At 43.0% G+C, this 14,888-nt stretch overlaps 1 protein-coding gene across 1 annotated transcript in view; it reads left to right on the forward strand.

Moving 5' to 3' along the window:
• The first annotated feature begins 7,266 nt into the window (after positions 1 to 7,266).
• The window catches only part of CLUH (clustered mitochondria homolog), a 58,431-nt gene continuing 50,809 nt past the window's right edge, over positions 7,267 to 14,888 (forward strand). The window contains exon 1 of the mRNA XM_063449788.1: positions 7,267 to 7,520. Within this exon, the coding sequence (XP_063305858.1) occupies positions 7,436 to 7,520 (85 nt within the window). The 5' untranslated portion in view covers positions 7,267 to 7,435. The remainder of the gene's footprint in view (positions 7,521 to 14,888) is intronic.

Genomic DNA, 14,888 nt, shown 5'->3' on the forward strand with positions numbered 1-14,888 from the left:
ATATGGTCTCACAAGGGGTCTGAGGATCTCATCTCGGTACCTAGTGGCAGTCAGGCTACCTCTGGCGAGCACATGGAGGGCTGTACAGTCCCCCAAAGAAATGCCACCCCACACCATTACTAACCCACTGCCAAACCGGTCATACTGGAGGATGTTGCAGGCAGCAGAATGTTCTCCACGGCGTCTCCAGACTATGTCACGTCTGTCACATGTGCTCAGTGTGAACCTGCTTTCATCTGTGAAGAGCACAGGGCGCCAGTGGTGAATTTGCCAATCTTGGTGTTCTCTGGCAAATGCCAAACGTCCTGCATGGTGTTGGGCTGTAAGCACAACTCCCACCTGCGGACGTCGGGCCCACATCCCACCCTCATGGAGTCTGTTTCTGACCATTTAAGCAGACACATGCACATTTGTGGCCTGCTGGAGGTCATTTTGCAGGGCTCTGGCAGAGCTCCTCCTGTTCCTCCTTGTACAAAGGCGGAGGTAGCGGTCCTGCTGCTGGGTTGTTGCCCTCCTATGGCCTCCTCCACGTCTCTTGATGTACTGGCCTGTCTCCTGGTAGCGCCTCCATGCTCTGGACACTACGCTGACAGACACAGCAAACCTTCTTGCCACAGCTCGCATTGATGTGCCATCCTGGATGAGCTGCACTACCTGAGCCACTTGTGTGGGTTGTAGACTCCGTCTCATGCTACCACTAGAGTGAAAGCACCGCCAGCATTCAAAAGTGACCAAACATCAGCCAGGAAGCATAGGAACTGAGAAGTGGTCTGTGGTCACCACCTGCAGAACCACTCCTTTATTGGGGGTGTCTTGCTAATTGCCTATAATTTCCACCTGTTGTCTATCCCATTTGCACAACAGCATGTGAAATTGATTGTCAACTTAGGAAGCAACACTGAGTGACAGTTTGATTTCACAGAAGTGTGATTGACTTGGAGTTACATTGTGTTGTTTAAGTGTTCCCTTTATTTTTTTGAGCAGTGTATATATTTTTTAATTTATGAAGACTTTCCTTTTTTAATAAGAAATAGTTGTTGATCTCTTATAGCCTAATTAAAGGAACATTGAGCAGAGTAAGTGATGAGAACCGCACTCAGTCCCAACGGCCAAGGGTGCTCCAGAGCAGGACCAGCAATCCCAGTACAATAATCCAAGAAGAAAAAACTCACAGGCACTCCAACTTCAAGCCGCAGGCAGATTTATTATGACAGAATGCAACGCAACGTTTCGACCGGAACTATGACAGAATGCAATGCAACGTTTCGACCGGACTTTTGAGGTCTGCACCTTTAACCCCTTAAGGACACATGACGTGCCTGACACGTCATGATTCCCTTTTATTCCAGAAGTTTGGTCCTTAAGGGGTTAATCTGGAATAATGTCGACTGTGCCTATGTATGAGAGAATATAATTCGACTATATAGTCTCTGTCCTTATATATACAGACTCTTATGTTCCATATGGGAATTCCCTGTCCCTGTATTTTCTTCACTGTCTCCTTTTTATTTTTTTTTGCTAGGTATAGGTGTTTGACTTTTGAGGTCTGTACCTTTAAAATGGAATTGGCTTTTATTTGGTATGATGATTATTCTAAGTGTCCATCTCTGGTATTCCTATATGAATAACTGTTACCCCTGTTTATTTACATTGATTTATATTGTATATTACATCTAATAGATTTATTTTCCTGATCTGTGCCATACAACATGCCTGAATGATTAGGATGTTCTGTGAAGATTTACTTTGGGATAGTGATGTGGCAGAGTGAACATACTCCACTATGTGGGCTGTGCAATGGTGAATTGAACACAGAACGATGTTATGTTTGGTCCTCCAGCCAATCCGTTCGGAGGAGGATTTCGCACGTGCGTTCCAATGACGTCACGTGCGGTTCACAGACCCGGAAGTGGGTTACGTTTGGATACTATGGAGGATACGCTGCATGTATTTACTCTTTTTATTTGATGTTTTCTTGTTTTCTCTCCTCTATGGGCATAGTATTTGTAACCAGGGAATACTCATGGCATCATAGGTTATCCTATATATATACATTCTAGAATTCCTAGCATTAATATGATCATAGAATGATTCATGTCTTGTGTGTATGAAGTTAATGATATAGTGTGCATTACTGATCTGATTTATGTATATATTGTAATATTTCACATTTGAAATTTGTTTTTTTTACAATGCCTTTTTAAATTACCTTTTCATCAATTAGGATTTTTGTTATATAAGCACATTTTGCACCATGTGGTGTCAGCTTGAAAAATACCTTTCCGGTCGAAACGTGCGTTGCATTATGTCATAATAAATCTGCCTGCGGCTTGAAGTTGGAGTGCCTGTGAGTTTTTTCTTCTTTAATTAAAGGAACATGGCCAACTTATTTGCTGAGAACAGCATTTGAAGCTCTCAGCCAGTGAACAAGCCCTGCATAGCAGGGTTCAACTCTACAGCATGGGTAGGCAACTTTTTAGTAGTACTGTGCCATCCTGAAATCCCTTGGTGGGCCAGTCACACTGTATGTTTGGTGGTATGTTATGTGTAGGGCTGCTTGGGGTATTTCATGTGAAAGGCTGCTTGTGAGATTGTGTGGATTGTCAATGGTGTTGTATTTGAGGGGACTGTGTGTCTGTTTGTGTGTGAGCTGTTCGTATTATTTGTATGGGGAGGGAGGTTTATTCTGCAGATCTGTGTATATCTAGCTGTGTGGACTGCTTCACTGGGGTTTAGTGGGGACCCCGCTGGCCAAGTACAGGTCAAGGCTAGGAGCTGCGATCCAGTGGCATCACTAGGGTTGGTGTCACCCGGTGCGGTAACTCACGGTTGTTGTTTTTTTACCAATGTTACTCTTAAATCATAACTCCCTTATAACACTAAATGTAATGGAAATTGTGACATTAACAACTAGGAAAATTAAAATGACCTTTAATTATTTAACCAGAGCCATGCGCACAGGGTGTGCTGGGTGTGCCTCTCTGATTAGGCGGTTTAGGCAGTAGCCTAAGGCCTAGCGCTGTCTGTGGCATCGCAGCCGCCTAAACTCCCTTAACCCCTTAAGGACCAAACTTCTGGAATAAAAGGGAATCATGACATGTCACACATGTCATGTGTCCTTAAGGGGATAAGGCAGACTGTGTCATGTCACCCGACACCAGGAGGGGGCCCGGCGGCTTGTTCTGTATACCGTTGGGTGCCAGGGCCCTCCAGTCTGTCGGGAGGAAAGCGCCAATTGCAGACACCGGTCTGCAGCTCTGCAGTGTGCAGAGCTGCTGCAGACCATGTGTCTCGTGAAATCTGGCCAATCAGAGCAGTCTGCAGCTCTGCACACTGTTCCACGCAGTGGCACTCACGCTGTGAATCTCCCACACAGCCACTTGACATCCAGGACTCTACAGCTGTCTTTGAAGCCGGCTCTGACAAGACAGTTTTACAAGAGCATCCAGGCTGCTGGGATTGAGACTCTATAGAAAGGTTCCTTACTATGATGCACTTTTGTGAGTGATTTTATTTATTTTTAGCTATGGTTTGAATAAATTTTATATGGAGAACACTATGTCTCTCCATCTTATATTGTAGAGACGAAAAGGTGGATGGTGTCGTAGGAGAAGAAATCATTTGGATTCTGTTGGTCCTTTATGTAAAAGGTGTTATACCTGCACTTTTACGTTTTCTAACTGATGTACCATACTATTATTTATGAGCATACTAGTCTGTTACTAGAATATTTGAGCTCAATTGGCTATTTCCCTTGTTGTTCTCGTAGCAGGGATATCTGCCTAACCTCTACAAGAGCTTACATTTAATAGACATTATTGGATTGAATATACTCCTTTATATCCTTGGGGCACTCTTTTATCGAATATTCTTATAGCTGAGATTGCCTAGCACACATGGATACTTTGTATACCTATTTATATGTATAATTCTCTGTATCTATTTTCTCCTGATGATATATTATTCAAAAGGATACATTTAATTGAATCATCTTTCTACAGGTACTTATCTCTACTAACTTTACTGTGTAGTAGATCTACCATCTTTACTGGAGGTATATCCATCTATAACTCTTTATCTGGATTTACACTTGTTCATTAGAAATATAAATTTAGGGGTTGGTATCTACTCCTGGTGGGGGCAATAGATTGTTTTCTTTTTGCTTCCTTTATTACTATTCTGCACACTGTGGAGCTGCAGACGGGATATCCTGCCCACCGGACTGCCAGGGAGCCCACACAGGACCAACAGGGAGCCCACTGGACCACCAGGGAATAAAGGACACTGAACCACCACGGAAATAAGGTATTTAATCTAACCCCCTTCCTCCCAGTATCCCCCCTCGCTTTCACCCCCTCCCAGTATACTCCCTCCCACACCATTACCCCTCCATCCCAGAATCCCCTCTCCCTATCACCCCCCTCCCAGTACCACCCTCACTATCACCCTCTCCCAGTATACTCCCTCCCACACCATTATTACCCCCTCCCTCTCAGTATCCCCACTTAATATCACCCCCTCCAGTGTACTTTAGGGGGCTCCCCTCATGTCCTTTAGAACTCACCCCTCCTCTTCTTTCCCTTAGTGCTTTCCCCTCCTTTTCCTTAGTGCTCTCCCATCCCCTCCTGTCCCTTAGTGCTCTTCTATCCCTTAGTGATCTCCCCTCCCCGCCTGTCCCTTAGTGATCTCCTCTGACACTTAGTGATCTCCCCTGTCCTTAGTGCTCTCCACTGGCCTCCTGTCCCTTAGTGCTTTCCATTGCCCTCCTGTCCCTCAGTGTTCTCCCCTGCCCCCCTGTGCCTTAGTGCTCTCCCCTGTCCTCCATTCCTTAATGCTTTCCCCTGCCCCCTTGACCCTTAATGCTTGCCCTGACCCTTAGTGCTCTCCTCTGCCCCCCTCATTCCCATAGTGCTCTCCCCCCTCGTCCCCTACAGTTTTCCCCCCTTCCCCATCTTTCCCTTAGTGGTCTCTCCTCCCCCCCATCTTTCCCTTAGTGGTCTCTCCTCCCCCGTCCAGCTTTCCCTTAGTGCCCCACCCCATCTTTCCCTTAGTGGTCTCTCCCCCCCATCTTTCCTTGGTGGTCTCCCCCCCCCCCATCTGTCCGGCCCGGCACGGACCGTGGTACAGGAGCTTCTGTTTCCTGTACCCGGCCGGGCAGAGAGGAAGTCTGTCCGGGTCAGGAAACAGAAGCTCCTGTACCGCGGTCCGAGCCGCCGGCCACGCTACACTGAGTGACTCGTAGGAGGGAGCGCTGTGCGGTTCCCTCCTGCCGGGTCACTAGAATCTTTCCCCCCCCCTGGCCGTTGAGCCCTAGGCGACTGCAATCACTGCTTGGTTTACACTAGCAGGTATCTGAAGTTCCACTGGATGTCTTGATAGGCCAGAGCATGTCTGTCTCTGCCAGCCTTGAGTGCCGTACAAAGGCACCTCGGGAGCCATGCATGGAACACATGCCATAGTTTGCTGATCCTGCTCTACAGCTAACAGAAGCTCATTGCAGAACCTTCTACCTCCAAAGGAGTAGTTGACCAGTCCTGACAGACTCCAGGTAAGTTATAAAATGGTTTGCAAACTGTTGCTTACTTAACCTTCGGAGGGCAGTAGGCCACTGGTGGCACCATAGTACCTACAATGTGCTGTAGTGGTTATGGTGCTTAGAGTGTTTCTTTATACTACCTCACATTCGATTACAGCTCTTGAAAAAATTGAGAGCCCACTCCAACTTTTTGTTAAATGAGCATCTCTACATGTATCGCAACGATTCTATTCATGTGACTGTTAAATTCCAACACAGGCACACAAGATTCTACTTAATGAGGTACTGATAAGGTGATTACCTGAACCAAATCTTATTCAAACAAATGCTATAGGGTCAGGAACACAAACATGTATTTCTGACCCTGTAGAGTTTAACATCCATGTTAGTTGCCCATCCCCCCTTGCTTCCCTTAACCCCTTAAGGACCAAACTTCTGGAATAAAAGGGAATCATGACGTGTCAGACATGTCATGTGTCCTTAAGGGGTTAAATAAAGTAAAAACTTACATTTATTCTAACACAGCGCGGGTCCGACGGTGCTGGCCCTGCCCTCGATATGCCTCCTTGGCTGAGATCAGTAGAATTGATATTGGCTGAAATTGTCAATTCTGATTATCTCAGCCAAGGAGGTGGGGTGGGGACCAAGACAAATGCTGCTCTGGCATATCAGCATCTCCTCATAGAGATGCATTGAATAAATGCATCTTTATGGGGAAAGTTCACCGTCTCCATGCAGAGCGTAGAGACACTGAATGTCAGGTCTGCACGTTATGCAGCACTGACCCAGGAAGTACCTCTAGTGGTCATATGACTGCCACTGGAGGTGTCCCTAGGGAGCAATGTAAAGAATACCCTTTTCTGAAAAGACAGTGTTTACAATAAAAAGCCTGCAGGACAAAGCTCCATGCCACACAGCCAGGTCAATCAATATAGGGCCAGTAGATCAAGACCCTGTCATGGCCAGCCCAATCTCTAGACCTAAACCACATTATAAACCTCTGGAATGTCATCAAGTGGAAGAGTGATGGTCTCAAGCTGTCAAACAAAGCCGAGCTGCTTGAGTTTTTGCCCCTGAAGTAGCATTAAGTCACCCAAAAGCAATGTGAAATACTGGTGGAGACCATGCCAAGACGCACAAAAGCTGTTATCGAAAAGCAGGGTTATTCCACCACATATTGATTCCTGTATTGTGTAGTTTAAAAATGAATATGAACTTGTTTTCTTTACGTTATTCAAGGTCTAAAAACACTGCATCGTTTTGTTGTTGTTGCTATTTTGACCACTGGTCATTTTCTGCAGCTAAATGCTCAAAATGACAAATATTTTTATTTGGCATTTTGGATTATTAAAAAAAATAAAAAAAAATGGACAGCAGTTTATAGAATAAAACAAAAAAAATATATTCATTTTAGCCAAATGAATACTTATAAATATAAAAAACCATTGAAACTGATCCTTTTGCAGAACTTATTGATTTCAGAGCTGAATAAACAAACAAATAAATAAATATGCAAATATCACAAACAAAAAAAACAGCATTCACTTGTAAAAAAAAAAAAAAAAACAACAAATAAAAAGTATGATTTAACTCAAAGCTTTTTTTTTTCTTCTTTTTTTTCCTTTGTTGACAGTCCCAGCTTGCCAAACCAGCTGCAGTGCGCCTGTCACTTTAAGGCGTTCTGTGACTCAGCCGGTTGTCGCCCAGTTTGTCCTCCAGCGGCTGCCGTACTGTGCAGTCTGCTCTGGAAGGTCGGGTGGCAGAGGTTACAGCTGCACCACGTGTGTACGTACGTACGTGTGTGTGTTTGTATGTGAGAGTGTGTGTCTCTGCGTGTTACCGGTCGGCTCAGTCCTTCTAACAAGCTCCACAGACATTCGGCAGCCCAGCGTGGAGGACATGGTCAGCAAGACAGAGGAGGCCGGCATGCCGAGCTGTGCTACCGCCGCACACCCCCCACAGAGGAGCCCAAGCCCCTGCTGCGGTAATAACATGGGTCTGCATGGGGGGACCGGGCACAGAGCTGCACCCTGCATACACTATGCCCTTCACCATCCAGGGGGCTCACTGCATGCTGTCTGACACTATAACCACATACCTCAGTGACCACCTACCTCTGTGGGGAGCTCCAGCAGCCCTGGAGAAACATTCCCATAGAGACCAGCCAGCTGAAGGGTGGCTGATAGTCATGGGATTCATAGCCTGAGTTCCAAAGCTTCCTTTTACTAACAGTGACTTAGAGGGCTGTGTAGGACAGGCAATGACACAGGGATGGGGCGGGGGATACAGCTCATTATGGGGGTCTTGTCCACACACTCACTACAGAAAACTGCAAGAAAAGTACTAATGGATGTGTCGGCTTCCAATGATTTTGCAGTATTCAGTTGACTCCTTTTGTCATGGAGTAACCAGGATGTACCTGGGTAAGGTTGTGGTGCTAAGGCCATTATGTAAAGTGTGTGAGGGTTCAGGAATATGCACTTCAGTTGTTTTTAGTGATTTGTTACAGTATCAGAGGAGACAATGCAGTCTGATCAATCCCCAGCTTTGCTGCAGTATAGATAGAAGCCTTGATGTGGTAATCCTATGAATTGTGATGCCCTCCTGCAGGTGATATATCGCCTTGTTGGCATGCATGTGAAGAAGTGTTATACAGAACTTCACATATAATGTCCTGTCTGCTCAGAGCATATTCCTTTAGCAAATGTAAATATATATGTGGCTGTATTTAGATAATTTTTTCATTCGTTTATTTGGTGGTTTCACATGCCTATTAAAGTCATATTATCAGTCGAGTTGCTTTAATCTTAATTTTCTTTTATTTGTAAACACATGTATTCTTGCTGTAAGAACGTTTAAGTTTATAGAGAAGGTATGCAGTAGCTGAGCTGCTGTTTTTGTGTAAATGTATAGCCATGCATCAATAGTTGGAATGTGTTTTTACAATCCATGGGTCTGTTTTTAATCTAAAGCAATGATAGTGAAAGATTGTTTAAATTATACATATGACAGGCTGTTGTGTTTAATGATTAAGTCTCCTGTGCTCCAGCAGTGGTGTAAAATACATGACTTCCTACTGTTGGATAGAAAGGATGATCCCAGTGTAGTCCAGACATATTTCCACCCTCCTCCTTCATTGGATCTACTATGTAGTCAGTGCATGGTGCTAAAATGGCACTTCTTCTTAGGGCTTTGTTTGTTCCAGTTACTAATAGCATATGTCCTCCAGTAACCATGTGATTTTTTTTAAAGAAGTTTCATAGGGACTCACACACTCTGCTAGAAGTGTTTCTCCCATAACTGTGATTCCTCCCTATCAAAGGGTAGCTGATAATCACACACTGTTCTAGAACTACAACTCCCATGATGCTCTAGCTTTACAATACCTGGGAATCTATATTGTATTAGGGTAACTCCCATGGAGCATGTAAGGTGGCACTGTCCCTTTTAAAGTCACTAGGTGTGCTCCTGTGGCACATGCCTATATGCAGGGCCGCCTGTGCCCTGGCCATGTGCAGGTGTCTGGGAGAAAGAGGCATCCATTGGCCTCACATGGATGCTTTGACAAATATCAGTAAATGAAGGTCACCTTCACTCGACCGTACCATCTACTGACGGGGGGGGGGGGGTCACATATAATCCAAGTATTACACCACGTGTATCTGACTAGCAGACCGTTACATTAGCGACGTCTGTTTGCTAGCTATATGATGGATGTATTTATTAACTTTTGCAGGTTCGATTAGAAGGAAGTTAGTAAGAGTAATTGCCTGATAGAGGCCGCCCTCCCCCTATGGAGGTTTATCACAATGGTACGCTCCGTGACCTGGGATGTTGTTTGATGGCGAGCTCTGATTGGCTGTGACAGTGTGGGCGGAAGAGCAGTGACATAGCTGGGCTTGGCTGGGTTAACTCGTGCTGCTTCCTGGCAGGGGATGCTCAGGCTAGTTGGTATTTTCTGGTTTCCTGTAAGAATCATGCTGTCAGCTCCCTGGTTAAACCCTATTCTCTAGCTAAATGTGTGTGAATATTCACTAAAGTTTAAAGTTAATTTTAATTTATCCCCCCCAATTCAACTATTGGGGGCTTAACATGTACTTTAAATTTTTGACAATTCACACTCTAATTGAATCCCTGCCTAGCTTGCTCCAGGACTTGGTAGTTCTTATTATTTATATTCTAGCAATTTGCATTTTTCAAAATATTTTCAAGAAGAAAAGAAAAAAAACAAAAATACAAGGGGGTTTATCTTTTAGCAATTTGCATTTTTCTTTATTTTTCAACATTTGTATTATTTTTATTATATATTATTTATATTCTAAGTAGCTAAAGCTTAACTGACCTGCCAGTATGCATTGATTGTGAGGTTAGTTTGCAAATATGAAGGCTTTGATAAATTTGTCAGTTTGTTATAGTGTGCACATCTGAAGCTCTTGTTGCAATGTGAAAACTACACATTAAACCCATTTATTTAAACATAAACAGTGTATCTAAAAAGAGGACATCGTCTTAAATTAGAGGGACAAAGGTTTAAAAATAATATCAGGAAGTATTACTTTACTGAGAGGGTAGTGGATGCATGGAATAGCCTTCCAGCAGAAGTGGTAGAGGTTAACACAGTAAAGGAGTTTAAGCATGCGTGGGATAGGCATAAGGCTATCCTAACTATAAGATAAGGCCAGGGACTAATGAAAGTATTTAGAAAACTGGGCAGACTAGATGGGCCGAATGGTTCTTATCTGCCGTCACATTCTATGTTTCTATGTATCCAAGACATTTAATCAGTGTATTCATATTTCTTTTTTTTTTGAATTCTTTATTTTTGCACTCGACAGGAAAGGCAGAAGCAATACGACATGTAAGCTTGCGCAGAAGCCAAATTATACAGGAACATATAATCAAAGACAAATACATAACACCTTTGGCACCCACAACAATTCACTGTATGCAGTGTATTCATATTTCTAATGATTTTTTTTTTGTCAGTCTTTATCAACTATATTGCTTGCTTTGCGTCTTCAAGGAACACTACAGTGATTATTTGTTATTTTTTTTAAATCACCATTCAGTAGATATATCGCCAGATAAAACATAATGATTTGTTCTGCATGTTGTCTTTTGGGGGTTTATGAAAAATTATCTTGCAAAAGCTGCAGATCTCCTTTCTCCAGCCTTTGCAAGGCATCACCTTTACCTCCATAGTGGATTGACTTCTCATTGAGCTAACTCTGTGGTCAATCTGCCAGCATGTGCAAACAAGACTTTCCTTTCAATGAACTCGTTGGAAAGTATTAGTATTATGACTGGAGCTAACGGGAGAGACAGAAAACCTCCCCAGATGTTTGATAAAGGAAGGTTTCTACTGAAATTGGCACTTTTATCAATTGAATAAAAAATAGACTCCAGACACATGCTTTATCTGTTCAGATGTATGCTTTATGGCAGTTTCAGATCTGCTATGAGCAGTTTTGTGGTACAGCATATTTTCATCAGTGTGTATCCCTATACCCTCTTCGTGTGCAGAGATATTTTCAGTCTTCACTTGGTCTTAAAATCATATTGAGCTTTTTAGCTTTAACAAATCTTATCATGGGTTACTAAGATTTTCAGATCCTTTCTTTAGTCATTGTGCAATATAAACCATATTTGTGAACATATTACAGATGCTCACACATGCATGAAACGAGAGACCATAGCATGCAGGTAAAGCAAAGATATGGTCGTACATCCTAAGAAGTTACCAGAGTACTGGCTTTCCGAGCGGAGGCAGGTCTGACAACCAGGTTTTTCACTTATCACAGTAACTGTAATGGTATTGACAAAGCAGTTTCGTCATTGGGCATGTTGGTCACATTATGTACACTCATGTCATGTGTTGAATTCTGGGCTGTGAAATAGTTGCCCTCTAGTTACAATCTCTGTGATTATTAGTCTCCGTTATATATCTTAAAAATTAAAAAAAAAAAACCTTACCTGTGACTGCTCCTCGTTTGCTGCATTTTCCATAAAGAGCAGGAAGTAGATTTCATAGCCTTTTCTCCCATTATTTTCAGCATGTATATCATGCATATCCTATACTTTTCTTATTTATGTTAATGTATTTGATTAGCTGTTCCAGATCGCTTTAGTTGTTTATTATTATTATTATTATTATTATTACCCTTTTATATAGCACCAACAGATTCCGTAGAGCTTTACAACATTATAAGATAAGGGGGATTTAACTATAAACAGGACAATTACAAGAAAACTTACAGAATGGTATGTTGAAGAGGACCCTGCTCAAGCAAGCTTACAGTCTATAGGAGGTGGGGTGTAATACACAATAGGACAGGGAATAGCAATCAAATAAGGTGGGAGTAAAGCAGAGTTGGAGGAGAGATTAGAGTGATGCCCTTTAGGAGAGAGCAAGAGACAGGTATGTGTGGTAGAGGTTACTCTGAGAGGCCTTAAGCTTTCCTAAAGAGATGGGTTTTAAGGCACTTCTTAAACGATTGAAGGCAAGGGGAGAGTCTGATGGCGGCAGGCAGGCTATTCCATAGGAATAGAGGAGCCTGCGAGCAGTCCTGCAAGTGTGAGTTGGCCGTACGGGTGCGAGCAGCGGACAGGAGAAGGTCACGGGCAGAGCGGAGAGACCGAGAAGGGGCATACCTCTGGATCTGTGAAGAGATATAAGACGTGCTAGAATAGCTTAATTTTATGTTTATTCAATGACATGTGGGCTCCTGTATAAGCAGTCACATAGAAAGTCCATACATGTTACTTTGCAGGTGTACAACACACATGTTGCATAGCTTGGGGCGAGCTGTGATTCCCTTGTGATCTCATATTGTGTGGAGGATGCATACACCTAAATTCATTTTAGCAAAGAATAGTTACACTCATAGTCCTGAATAAAATACAGATAGGGAAGCTCATTGCACTAAATATGTAACATTTGATAGGCTGGTCTTCCCTCTTAATGTACATATTCAAGTTGTTCCCAGAACCTCTGGCATGCTTTTTCCATTAATGGAACAGAAAGTATTTTGAAGCTGCAGCGACGTGACTATCTTGTATAGTTCAAGGCCAGTACACTGCTTCATTTGCATGGGAATGACAGCCTAAATTATATATCACTAACATTTAAAGGGAAGCTGTGTGAGGGAAACTTTTTATGTATGTATAATATAGGTATCACATTAAAATATCAATAAGAAAAATAGAAATTCAAATTGAAAGATACCGTCACAGGTTGTTTACACTCACTTTATAGTGAGCATCTCTTTAGTTACAAACAGACGCTCACCAGAAAGAGGCTGGCATCAGTGAGGATTGACTTGTTGGGGAAGCGCCCCCAGCAGGACCAGTAGACTGTCGGCGGCAGTGGAGAGAACCCTCTGGGATGGCAGCATTGGAGCGAGGACCAGCAAGTAAATAATATAGCAGCTCCCAATCCACAAAATTATATGATTTGTCACTATGATAATTCATATATTTAGTGTCTTGGCAGCTGCCATCTGTTAAAGCAGTAAATATTGTATTTTCAGAGAAAAGGCAGTGTTAAAATTACATCCTAGGCATACCTCCACTGGCCACTCCTCATATGGCTGCTAGAGGTGCTTCCTAGATCACTATTGCACAGCGCTGTCATTCAGTGTCTGCGCCCTCTGCATGGAGACACCAAACTTTCCTCATAGAGATGCTGATTGGCCAGAGCTGTGTTTGACATGTGCTGGCACTGCCCTGATCTGCCTCCTTGACAGTCTCAGCCAATCCAATGCTTCCTATGTGAAAGCATTGTTATTGGCTCAGAACACCACTTCTGATGATGTCAGCCAAGCAGGCAGATAAGGGGCAGAGCCAACAGCAGCAGACTGGAATAACGGTAAGGTTTTACTATATTTAAGGTGACCTGGGGGGCTAGATGTTTTTTTTTTTTTTTTTTTAACTATAAGGTCACCTCAATGAGAAGCCTTTGCGAGGTAGGTGCTTTGTGCAATTGTTTCCTCTTGATTTTAGCTCCACCAAGCCAACCAAACCAGGAAGTAACAGGACCAGTTGTCTGATATCCAGGAGGTATAATAGGGTTAATTTCTAAAAGTATCAATTTCTGTTGAATCCTGCACATTTGTAAAAACTGAAGTGCTTTAGGGGTGTAGAGCAGGGGTGCCAAAAATGGAAATCCCCAGATGTTGTGGGAATACAACTCCCATGATACTTTGTCATTCTACAGATATGTAAGTTGTAGTTGTAAAACATCTGGGGATTTGTACTAGGCGAGCAAAATGCCATCAGGGTCCTGGAGATGTTTATAAGCCACTTGACCTGTAAAATATAAATGCTGCAGTAGTTAAATAGAAAATGCCACATACAGCACAAAGTGCAGTGGATTTAACTGCAATAATACAATGCAATATAGTCCAACCTAGTTTGCATATGTGGTGTCTGTGTCTTACTGTCAAATTAAAGGGATACTATAGGCACCCAGAGCACTTAATCTCATTGAAGTGATCTGGGAGCAAGGTCCCTGTCACCTTAAAACTGCAATGTAAAACACTGCATTTTAAGATAACTGCAATGTGAGCCTCTCTTGAAAACCCTTACATGAAAGCATTGCATCAATGCTTTACTATGGAAAAGGACTAATGCATGTGTGGCGCTCACCATGCATGGTCATTGGGTTCCCCCTCACGATGACGCTGGAGGAGGAAGTAAGTGTTTTAAAGGATTATTAACATTTTGACTGACTGGGGAGGCGAGGGGGCAGAGTGACCTTTATAGTTTAAGGAGCACAAAACTGTATTCCTAACACTATAGTGTTCCTTTAAAGTGACACTTTAATTTTGTTTCTCTCTCTCTCTCTCTCTCTCTCTCTCTCTCTCTCTCTCTCTCTCTCTCTCTCTCTCTCTCTCGTGTAAAGGCAACAGATTAGAGGGACATTCCAACCATTGTAACGATTTATATTTGCACAGTAACGATGCAAGAAGGTCCCTTGTCCCTGCACATTGTTTCTTACAACTGTGTCACGTGTGCAAAAATGGAAGAATCCCACTTCTCACTCGAATATGCTCACAGCTTAACATTGAGTAAATAGTTTCAGCCAATCAGCAGCAACTAGTAGATTGACAGAACTTCTTCCTTGCCAAACACCCATTCAGGGTTGTCTGTAGATGACGTGAAAAAAGAGAGCGCCTTACTTCACAAATAGAGAAACATAGAATGTGATGTCAGATAAGAGCCATTCGACCCATCTAGTCTGCCCAATTTTCTTAATACTTGCATTAGTCTCTTATATCTATGATGGCCTTATGCCTATCCCACGCATGCTTAAAGGACCACTATAGGCATCCATACCACTTCAGCTCAATGA

This window comes from Pelobates fuscus, chromosome 1 (genome assembly GCF_036172605.1).
Source record: "Pelobates fuscus isolate aPelFus1 chromosome 1, aPelFus1.pri, whole genome shotgun sequence".
NCBI lineage: Eukaryota > Metazoa > Chordata > Amphibia > Anura > Pelobatidae > Pelobates > Pelobates fuscus.